Consider the following 12,022-nt stretch of genomic DNA (forward strand, 5'->3'; position numbering starts at 1 on the left):
CGAGTCCCAGAGTGGAGGTCAGCGCAGGGAAGCAGTTCCAGGGAAAACATACCTTGGAGCAGCTGAGAGCCAGTGTGGAGTGGATTGGAGGCTTAGATTGGGGAAAGTTGTTGGACTGGGGTCTGACACGAGCGGTCAGACCATGTGTGGAAGCCCCTGCACTGAACTTCTATAACATAATGTTTATTTTTTAAATCTCACTGTGATGTCAATCCATTAACTATGCCATATTTCTAACTTATTCTTTAAACATTGTAAAGTAATGCAACTACTTTTCTTTGTTAATTTCTCTTTTGTATCTAAGATTTGTATCTTGGTATTTGTACCTAAGATGGTGCCATCCCAGGGACATTGTAAAACTTGTCACAGTACTCCCATACTTGAGTACACATGACAATGACGGGGATTCTATTCCATTCTATGAGGATTCCCAGAACTGTGCTGCAATCAATACTCATAAGGGTTCGCACCATTATACAAGGCTGCCATTTGGGGTACTGTCAGTCTGTGCCATTTTCCAACAGACAGTGGAGAATATTTTATAAGGTGTACTCCAGGTCACCATTTATCCAGGTGATGTGCAAGTAGCAGGAAAGATCAGTAAGGAGCACTTGGAAAGTTGGACATAATCCTTAGACATTTCTCCCAGGTGGGGATTGGCCAAAGCATCGCATAGAGAAATGAACTAGCGAATGGATGTCCAACATCTTGTTAACATGGACATTTGTGGATAGCCCCCTCCTCAATATTCATCTTTAAGTCCCTGCAAGGATTTCAGCCACAAAATCTTAAGTTAATTGTGCTTTTTAAAAAAATACTTTCTAATCAACGTGTTGAGTTATTACTTGACTTGACCCCGGGACTCCTGGCTCAGAGGTGAAGATGGTACCACAGCATCACAAGCGTTTATAACTTAGACTCGGTTTACTGCCACCGGGTTTGTCTGTTTATTTTGCGCTGAGGGACATTTGTTGTTTAAGTATGGATCAGAGCAGTGACTCCCAAACTCGTCCAGGTCATTCTAGTCGCAAAGTAAAACTGACTCCTGAAGAAGGGCTTATGCCCGAAACGTCGATTCTCCTGCTCCTTGGATGCTGCCTGACCTGCTGCGCTTTTCCAGCAACACATTTTTCAGCTCTGATCTCCAGCATCTGCAATCCTCACTTTCTCCTAGTTGATTTTAACCTACTGCGAGTCCTCTTGCAAAGATGCCTTCCTTGAAGAAGCTCTCTTCCTCCCTCTACAATTCCTGAAGAAGGGCTTATGCCTGAAATGTCGATTCTCCTGCTCCTTGGATGCTGCCTGACCTGCTGCGCTTTTCCAGCAACACATTTTCAGCTCTGAACCCCAGCATCTGCAGTCCCCACTTTCTCCTATTGAAAGTAAAACTGACCTGACTCTCAGGAAGGGGATTGCCTGGTGTTCTGGGGAGCTCTGGTCTCCGCCCCCACCGCCTGGCTGACTGAGGAGAAACTGAAAGTGACTGGGTAAGCTCGCTTGGGAGGGGAATCAGTCCTGGTCAGAGACTCAGACTCAGCAATGGCATGCAATGTGGAATCATCTGAGGGTGAGTGCTGGGCAATACTGGAAATGGAATTAACCCCTGTGTTAGGTACAACGGAGTGAACTGACCCTGGGGACAGAAACCCTCCCCAACCCATTCAAACTTCAGCACCCAGCTAGACAGCGGCCTCTCGTCTCTCTTTGCAGTTTCCGACATCCAGAAAGAGAAACGAAACTGATAGGAAACTTCAGACTTGGAGCCAATGTCAGGGACAAGATTCCCGGCAGTAACTTCATCTGGTTATAAACTCAGCCGCTTCCCTGAGCGCCCTCTTGGAGTATTCCTGTTTCTCTCTCTTTCTCTCGCTGCCTATTTTCAATCCTTTTTACATTATATTTAGCAACGCAGTGAGGCCATTCGGCCCAACCGGTCCAGACTGGTGTGTGTCCTCCTCATAAAAGCATCTCTCTTCATCTCCACTCCCAATCACACACACCCCACCTCGTCCGATTCTACGAGAATGGTTACAGGGATGGGGACCTCGGTTGTGATGGCTGAGTGAATGGTTACAGGGCTGGAGAGTGGAGCTAGGGACAAGCTGTTTCCATTCCTAAAAGGAAACAAGAACGAGATGGTTTAAAGTGATATGCAAGAGTGATCTGAAAAAATCCTCCAGCCCGTACCATCCTCCAGCCCGTACCATCCTCCGGCCCGTACCATCCTCCGGCCCGTACCATCCTCTGGCCCGTACCATCCTCCAGCCCGTACCATCCTCCAGCCTATACCATCCTCCAGCCCGTACCATCCTCCAGCCCATACCATCCTCTGGCCCGTACCATCCTCCAGCCCATACTATCCTCTGGCCCGTACCATCCTCCAGCCCGTACCATCCTCCAGCCTATACCATCCTCCAGCCCGTACCATCCTCCGGCCCGTACCATCCTCCAGCCCGTACCATCCTTCAGTCTGTATCATACTCCAGCCTATACCATCCTCCGGCCCGTACCATCCTCCGGCCCGTACCATCCTCCAGCCCGTACCATCCTTCAGTCTGTATCATACTCCAGCCTATACCATCCTCCAGCCCGTACCATCCGCCAGCCCATACCATCCTCTTGCCCGTACCATCCTCCAGCCCATACCATCCTCTGGCCCGTACCATCCTCCAGCCTATACCATCCTCCGGCCCGTACCATCCTCCGGCCCGTACCATCCTCCAGCCCGTACCATCCTCCGGCCCGTACCATCCTCCGGCCCGTACCATCCTCCAGTCTGTATCATCCTCTGGCCCATACCATCCTCCAGCCCATACCATCCTCCAGCCCATACCATCCTCCAGCCCGTACCATCCTCTGGCCCGTACCATCCTCCAGCCCATACCATCCTCCGGCCCATACCATTCTCCAGCCCATACCATCCTCCAGCCCATACCATCCTCCAGCCCGTACCATCCTCTGGCCCGTACCATCCTCCAGCCCATACCATCCTCTGGCCCGTACCATCCTCCAGCCCGTACCATCCTCTGGCCCATACCATCCTCCAGTCAGTGCCATCTTGCGGTCCGTACCATCCTCTGGTCCATACCATCCTCCAGGCAGCTCACTGTCTGATTGGTGGTGGCAGGTGGACTCCTGAGGCTGTCAGTGTGTTAAACATATGAATCTCGGGGTATGATGAGGAGCTATGTTAATGCAGCATCATTCCTTTGGCCTTGCCTCTTTATATTCTTTCCTGGGACGCGGTTGTCACTGACTAGTCCAGTATTTATTGCCCATCCCCAACTGCCCAGTGGGCAGTCAGGAATGAACCAGTTTGCTGTGGGTCTGGAGTCACATGTAGGCCAGACCAGCTAAAAGGTGGCAGATTTCCTTCCCTGAAGGACATTAGTGAACCTGATAGGGTTTTGTTCTTGCTTTCAGTTCAGCCATTATTAGTTGAACTTAAGTTCCATCAGCTGTTGTGGTGTTCCCAGAGTACCCAGCTGGCCTCTGGATTACTCACCCAGCGTAACATTACACTGCCATCGGTCAGAACACTCAGGGTCGCCTGATAAAAGTTTATAAGATTCTGAATGGTATGCATAGAGTGGAAAGTGTGAGGCGTTTTCCCCAGGGTGGAGGAGTCCATTAGTAGGGGACACAGGTTTAAGGTGCAGGGGGTTAGGGCTAGTTTAAAAAAGATACGCAAGAGACGTATTTCACACGAAGGGTGGTGAGGGCCTGGAACACGCTGCCAGAGGAGTTGGTGGAAGCAGACACAACAACAACATTCATGAAGCACCTGGATGAACACACAAATAGGAAGGGAATAGAGGGATACTGATCCAGTAAGGGAAGACAGTTTTAATACGGAAGGACAAGGTATGTTGGTGCAGGCTTGGAGGGCCAAAGGGCCTGTCCCTGTGCTGGATTGTTCTTTCGTCTTTGTCTTGTCTACCCCGTCAGGTTGTGAATCTCCCATGACTACAGCACCCTGGTCAATCTGTCCCCCAGCTGAGATAAATAATTGAGGTGATCAGCTAATTGCTGCTGAAAATGTGTTGCTGGAACAGCGCAGCAGGTCAGGCAGCATCCAGGGAACAGGAGAATCGACGTTTCGGGCATAAGCCCTTCTTCAGGAATCAGCTAATTATCAATGGTGGGAGTTTACTGTGTGTAAGTTGGCAGTTATCATTTTGTCCACACATTCGATCCAAAAAAAGGGCCTTTGAATTGTAACCAAAGAAATTTAAGGCATTCCGCAGACATAAAAGGTGAGACATAAATACAAATCTCTCTTTCTTCCTTCATTCAAGACGATTCGTCATTCAGCAATGACAGTGATGAACAGCTGAGTGGAAGTGATGCAGCCAGTCTATCTGGTGAAGAATTTGACGCTGAAAGATCTGAGCAGTGTCTGGCAGGGGGAACACAGACCGTGGTAAGCTCCTAATGTGTTAAAAAAGTGATCAAGTTCACAATGGCTACATGCTGTGTGTATACAGAAACATGAATATCACAGTGGAGAACTTGGTTAAGATTAGATACCCACCAGTGTGGAAACAGGCCCTTCGGCCCAACAATCTACACCGACCCGCTGAAGAGTAACCCACCCAGACCCATTCCCCCTGAATGATGCACCTAACACTATGGGCAATTTAGCATGGCCAATTCACCTGACCTGCACATCTTTGGATTGTGGGAGGAAACTGGAGCACCCGGAGGAAACCCACACAGACACAGGGGAATGTGCAAACTCCACACAGACAGTGGCCAGAGGCAGGAATCAAACCCAGGTCCCTGGCGCTGTAAGGCAGCAGTGCTAACCACTGAGCCACCGTGCTGCCATAAGCAGAGTACAAAAAAAATTAACCAAACTTTAAGATGCTCATAATTGATATTTCAGATCATGTGAACTATATTTTTCTCCCCATTGTCTCTGAGTTAATCATTTGTATCATCAGCCCTTAAAAAAGTGACTGAAGTAGCATTGGCCAGCTGTGAACCTGAACAATAAACGCCACAGAGATAATAAACGCCATGGAGGTAATAAACGCCACGGAGATAATAAACACCACAGAGATAATAAACGCCATGGAGGTAATAAACACCATGGAGATAATAAACACCATGGAGATAATAAACACCATGGAGGTAATAAATGCCTTGGAGGTAATAAACACCATGGAGATAATAAACGCCATGGAGATAATAAACGCCATGGAGATAATAAACACCATGGAGATAATAAACGCCATGGAGATAATAAACGCCACGGAGATAATAAACACCACGGAGATAATAAACGCCATGGAGGTAATAAACACCATGGAGGTAATAAACACCATGGAGATAATAAACACCATGGAGATAATAAACACCATGGAGGTAATAAATGCCTTGGAGGTAATAAACACCATGGACATAATAAACGCCATGGAGATAATAAACGCCACGGAGATAATAAACACCATGGACATAATAAACGCCATGGAGGTAATAAACGCCATGGAGATAATAAACGCCATGGAGGTAATAAACGCCATGGAGGTAATAAACACTATGGTGCAGCAGGAGGTGAAGAAGATCAAAGATATGTTGGCTTCGTAACGAGAGGATTCGAGTACAGGAGCGGGAATATCTTGCTGCAGTTGTACAGGGCCTTGGTGAGACCACACCTGGTGTACTGTGTGCACCTTTAGCCCCCTTATCTGAGAACGGATGTTCTAGTGATGAAGGGAGAGCAACAAAGGTTTACCGGACTAATCCCTGGGATGGCAGGACTGATGTATGAGGAGAGACTGGATTGGTTTGGACCAATTTACTGGGATCTACAAGAATGAGGGGCATCTCATAGAAACCTATACAATCCTAACAGAACTAGACAGAGTAAACACAGGAAGGAAGTTTCTTATGACTGGGGAGTGCAGAACCAGGGCTAACGGTCTGAAGATACTGGGTAGGTCATTTCAGACTGAGATGGGGTGAAATACCTTCACCCATACAGTGGGGAGTCTCTGGGATTCTCTGCCACAGAAAGTGGTTGAGGTCAAAACATTGAATATTTTCAAGAAGGAGTTAGAGATATTTCTTGGGGTGAAAGGGATCAAAGAGTATGTGGAGAAAATGGGAACCAGGTGCTGACTTGGATGATCAGCCATGATCATATGGAATGGTGGAGCAGGTGTCAAGGGCTGAATGGCCTACTCCTGTTTCTATTTTCAATGTTTCTAAGTTGACTCAGTCCCTCCCTATCCAGGTCCATGCAGGAAGAGCTGAGCAACAAGTTGTAATGAAATCATCCTTCCACTATTAGCCCAACTACATTGAGGCCAATTCCTGTACAACACTATCCCTTCCCAGGGACAAACCTTTGAGGTTTCTTAATTTCAGGAACTTGAGCCTGTGGCTGTGAAGAAAGAGACAAGAAATCCAAGTTGGAATTCAGGAGAATACTCGGAGCAGTGAACATGCAGAGGGAATCCTCAAGGTGAATTATTGCAGTATGTTTAAGGGGAAGCTGGATAACCCCATCAGGGAGAAAGTAACAGAAGGTTCCACAGAGGGAGCAACTGGTGGGTGGATGGGGAAGAGGTTCTTGTGGAACCTTATGACCAGTTGTGCCAAATGGCCTGTTCTGTAAATATACTTGGAGTATATGCAGTGGTATGTTAATCACATGTAAGTAGTCTCACTCATATCATTGTTCTCTTCACTTCCCGTTCTAATTGACTCTAAGTTGGCAATGTTATACACTGAGGAATCAACACCGTAGGATCATGGCCCTACCTCTGAAAGGCTGTTGCTATGTAATCAGTCCAAATTGAATTTGGAAAGTGAAAAAGACATGATTGAGTCAGGGCCTTCAGCCAATTCCTGCTTGACTGAGGAGCATCCCAGTATCTCCCTTCTTAACCTTAAACACAAGTGCCGTCTAGAATCTTCTTCAATAAAATAGTTGCATTTTTATGTTGTTGTTTATCAATTCTTGGATATCACTGCTTGGTCGACATTTATTGGTGAACCACTAGTTGTCCTGAAGTAGGTGATGGTGAGCTGTCTTCTTCAGTCACTGCAGGCCCCATTGAGAAGGTGCACACTCGGTTCTGAGGAGTTCCAGAGGTTTCTCTTCCCCCTGGGGGGGGGGGGGGGGGGTCATAAAGGAATGTGTCCAAGTTTGTGTGGCATGTACTTAAAAAGAATAGATTTACACGGTTATGGGGGGAAAAGGAGTTGGGAATTGTGATTAATTGGATATTTTATTCAAAGACTCCCTGCACCACCAAAGCTCAGTAGCAGCAGTGTACTATCTACAAGATGGACTGCAGTAACTTACTAAAGATTCATAGACAGCAATTTCCAAAGTCATGACCTCTTCTGTCGAGAAGGGCAAAGAGCAGCAGATACATGGGAACACCACCCCCTGCAAGTTCCCCTCCTAGCCACTCACCATCCTGACTTGGAAATACATTCCTTCACTGTTGCTGGATCAAAAGCCTGGAATTCTTCCCTCACATCCCTGAGTGTACCTACTGCAGTCGTTCAGGAAGATAGCTCACCACCATCTTCTCAAGGGCAACAAGGAGTCAGTAATAAATGCTGGTCTAGCCAGCGACACCCACACCTCATGAGTGAATTTTTAAAACTGGACATCCTTGCTCAAAGAAATGCAATGGGCTGAATGGCTGTCAGTGATTCCACCGTTTCTCAGTCTGTCTTCATGCCTGAAACCCTGAACATCCCAATTACTAAACCTCACCATTCTCCCCTGTTTTGTTTCCAGTATCTGTATGTCTCCATGTGTCTCAGCTGTCTGTGCTGGGATTCATGACAAACCAAGTTGGAATCTTCAGCAGAAGTGTTTTAACTTCAATACTTTGTTTGTCTTTTAGCCGTGCAAATATTACAACAAAGGCTATTGCAAGAACAGGAACTGTATGTATCTGCATGTTTGCAAATATCACTTCGATGGGAATTGCAAATTCGGGAAAAATTGCAGATTGAGCCATAGGATGAGATCTGACTCTGAATCCTCCTCGTCATCTGATGAAGACACACCAACAAGTGAGTCTGTTTATCAGGTGGACTGTGTGATTGAAAGTATCCACAGTGACGTTTTCTTTTACAACTATCAGCGTGATTTCAAATCGTTCCATGGCAACACCGGTCCCAATCTCTGTAACTGCCTCCAGCCCTCTCAAATCTCCGCACTCCCAAATCCTGAACTCTTTGAGCATTCCAATATGAATCCCTCCATCATTGCTGGACTTGCCCAGCCAGTGCTTGAACAGTCCTCCAAGGTATCTACAGTTCTTTAATTCCAGCATCTTATGCTTTCTCAATTTTAGTTTTTCCACCCTTGGTTGTTACAACTTCCTGTTTGCCAGCCTCTGAACTGTGCAAAGACTTACTCTCTCACTTCTTTCCTTTAATCTCTCCTTAACACCTACATCTCCGACTGATCTTTTGATCATTAGAATTAATATTCTCTGATCTGGCACAGCCTCAGCCTCTTTTGCTTTATAATGCCCCTACAAAGCACCTTGGATGAATCAGTAAAGGGTCTTTGGGGAATAAGTTGTTGATGATATATCATTTCTTATTGTTTGTGAGTATTGAAGTGGGAGAAGCTGAGAGCCAGTAATAGGCAAATCCATTGTAAGATTTTGGGATTTGGGACCCACAGTTATCTATCATCGCCAGTTGACCATACGTAAGGAATTTTCCAATAGAGTGTTAACGCACAGCAGTTTAGATACGGTACATTGGCTAATTAGACACAACCTGTGCTCATTGAGGATGGCTCACTGAGACCAGAGGACAAACAGGCAGTTGAGAATGGAGTCATTGATTTCATTAATGTTGTGAAGGTATTGTCCTGCGCTCTAGGGTAGGTGATGGTGTGGGGCAGAGACCCAGGTTAATGTCCTGGGAACCTGCGTCTGAATCCCACCATAGCAGATAGTGGAATTTGAATTTTGATGTTTTTTCAAAAATGGTTAGTTAAAAATCTTATGATAACCATGTAACCATTGTTGATTTTTATAAAACCTCTTTGGTTCACTAATCCGGCAGGGAAATCTGCTATCCTTCCCTGATCTGGCCTACATGTGACTCCAGACCCACAGCAATGTGGTTGACACTTAACAGCCCTCTGAAATGGCCCGGCAAACCACTCAGTTGTATCAAACATTGAGAAGAATGTGTGCACCGAAACTGAATGGACTGCAGTTGTTCAAGAAGACAGCTCACCACTACCTTCTCTAAGGGCAGCTAGGGACGGTCAATAAATACTGGTCGAGCAAGTTACACCCACATCCCGTGAATTAATTATTAAAAGAATAGAAGTATTAAGGAAGGTTTCTCTGGCTCCTACGCCCCTTGATCCATCTTCCAACTGAAGGAGACAGCTACCTAGAGAGCACTGTCCCCTGATGCTGAGCTCTTTTCGACATCGATATTTTCTAATTGACCAGTTCAGAGATATAATTACATACCCAAGGGCAGGTGGGACTTGGACCTGGGCCTCCTGGCTCTGAGGTGGAGTCACTACCACCGCATCACCAAAGCCCAGCCCATTTGTAGATGTAGCCTATTTCTAGAGGCCGGTAGTTTACACTTTGTCAATCACCCGCTTGATTCCAGTCAATAGGCATTGGGACGTCTGGTTTCGATAACACAACAGACATCGCCCTCTTGACCACTCCCAGCTTGATGTCAGCTTGTATTATGCAAGAATAGACATTTCTGTTTTTCCTAAGCATGGGCTTTGGGGTAGCAGGCACTCATCTGGTAATTTTCATTATCCTTGTCTTTAACTTACCATTTATCCTCGTTTTATTTGTTTATATTTGGACATATCTCAAGAGGGGTTTGAAGCTGACACAACTACATTTATAAAAGCTTCTACTTGGGAAAGGAGAATCATCTTGTCTCTGTGTCTCTCTGCCTGTCTCTCTCTCTCTCTCTGTCAGCCTGTCTCTCTTTCTGCCTGTCTCTCTACCTGTCTCCCTCTCTCTGTCTGCCTGTATCTCTACCTGTCTGTTTTGAGTCTCTCTCTCTGTCCGTCTCTCTGTCTCTCGCTCTGACAATTGCGGAATGCTGAAGTGCTTTAGTGATTCTTTGTCCTCTCTAAAGTGTTACCTTCCAAATCTACAGGAGGCAGAAGACAGCTAACTGAGAAACATTACCAATGGCAGATTCGGGATAGCAAAGGATGGAATGATATCAAACATGACCATGTGATCGAGGCTCAGTACTCGATGCCTGGGACAAAAGGCATGAAACTTTATCACACAAAATGCGGGTGAGCTGCTGAGATTTCCAAGGATTCACCATAGAATCCCTACAGTGTGGAAACAGGCCATTCGGGCAAACAAGTCCATACTAAACCTCCGAAGAATAATCCACCCAGTCCCATTCCGCTGCCCTACTACTCCACATTTACCCCTGATTAATGAACCTAACCTACACATTCCTGAACACTATGTACAATTTAGGTAAAAACAATGACTGCAGATGCTGGAAACCAGAGCCTCGATTAGAGTGGTGCTAGAAAAGCACAGCAGGTCAGACAGCATCCAATGAGCAGCAAAATCGACGTTTCGGATATTCCTGATGAAGGGCTTTTGCCTGAAACGTCAATTTTCCTGCTCCTTGGATGCTGCCTGAACTGCTGTGCTTTTCCAGTACCACTCTAATCTAGACTCTGGTTTCCAGCATCTGCAGTCATTGTTTTTACCTAAATTGTACATAGTGTTCAGGGTAACCTAACTTGCACATCTTTGGATTATGGGAGGAAATTGGAGCACCCGAAGGAAACCCACACAGACACGGGGAGAATGTGCAAACACCACACAAACAGTCACCTGAGACTGTTGGGGAGTCAGCATGGTCTTGATGGACCAAATGGCATTCTGCAGTCCCATAAATGACTGTAAACAATCCTGAATCAGGCAACCATCTAATAATACTAGTACAGTGCCATAATATAAAACTCGATACTGGGTTTGAGAAGGAGAGTGTGAATGACAAACTCACATAAAGATTAACCTTAAAGCAATAAGGGAGGAGCTAACTGTAATCAACTGGGCCAAACTATGAACTGGTAAAATGATTGGTGAGCAATAATTGATCAGTTATTCAGGAGCATCCAGGTTACTACAAGAAATAGGTGAAAATCTGATGAGTTAATGGGGACTGTCCCAGGCAGAAGTCCTCTCGTTTCTCTCCACTTTGCATGATCAATATTTGAGCAATTAGAATCAAATGAAGTAAAATGATTTACAAAGTAATTGATGGATCAATAAGAGCTGTAAAGAAGCAGTGAAGGAAATGTTGATAGAATACAACAAAAAGCTTGAGATAATACAAGGAAATATTTTTTTATGTGGGTTGCAGTGACTGGACTGATTGTCTGAATCAGCTTTGGAAGGAGATTGTCTAAAACACAAAGGAAGCAGTTATAGGGCAATGGGGAAAGAGTGGGTTTGGCACTGACTGTACGGCTCTGCCCCTGTGCTGGGTCATTCTGTGATTACACACAAATCCATATGTGGCACATGACCTTTATTTAATTAAAGAGGACACCTCTTTTCTCCTCTGAACCTGCTCCCGCTGAACCTGGTCAGCAAGCTGTAAGGCACCAGCTTTAACTATAAGATGTAGGAACCAAAGTAGGCCATTTCTGCTCCACCATGAATCAGGTCGTGGTCTGATCATCCTCAACTCCACTCTCCTGCCTTTTCCCCTTCATGCCCATACTGATTAAAACTTTGTCTATCTCAATCAAGAATAAACTTAACAACCTGGGTGAATGATGGTGGGAGGGAGTCCATGGGGAGGGAGAGGGAGAGAGAGAGAGAGAGAGACTCTTCTTGGAAAGAGAATCTTTCCGCTCCCTTGAGACGTCTGCATGCGGTTTTAGTGAGGTTTCATTTTTACATTTCTCACCCACTGCTGAGTGAAACTTGGGGGTGGGTGAGGAATTGGGGCAATGGGGATTGGGGGAGAGGGATGGGGGATTGGGAGGGGGAGGGGG

General features: G+C 46.0%; 1 protein-coding gene across 1 annotated transcript in view; it reads left to right on the top strand.

Moving 5' to 3' along the window:
* Nucleotides 1-1,461: 1,461 nt before the first annotated feature.
* The window catches only part of si:ch211-244b2.4 (uncharacterized protein LOC541512 homolog), a 25,274-nt gene continuing 14,713 nt past the window's right edge, over nucleotides 1,462-12,022 (top strand). Inside the window, exons 1-4 of the mRNA XM_043708758.1 lie at nucleotides 1,462-1,567; nucleotides 4,299-4,423; nucleotides 7,875-8,046; nucleotides 10,141-10,288. Of these exons, the coding sequence (XP_043564693.1) occupies nucleotides 1,540-1,567; nucleotides 4,299-4,423; nucleotides 7,875-8,046; nucleotides 10,141-10,288 (473 nt within the window). The 5' untranslated portion in view covers nucleotides 1,462-1,539. The remainder of the gene's footprint in view (nucleotides 1,568-4,298; nucleotides 4,424-7,874; nucleotides 8,047-10,140; nucleotides 10,289-12,022) is intronic.

Source organism: Chiloscyllium plagiosum, chromosome 19 (assembly GCF_004010195.1).
Source record: "Chiloscyllium plagiosum isolate BGI_BamShark_2017 chromosome 19, ASM401019v2, whole genome shotgun sequence".
Classification (NCBI taxonomy): Eukaryota; Metazoa; Chordata; class Chondrichthyes; order Orectolobiformes; family Hemiscylliidae; genus Chiloscyllium; species Chiloscyllium plagiosum.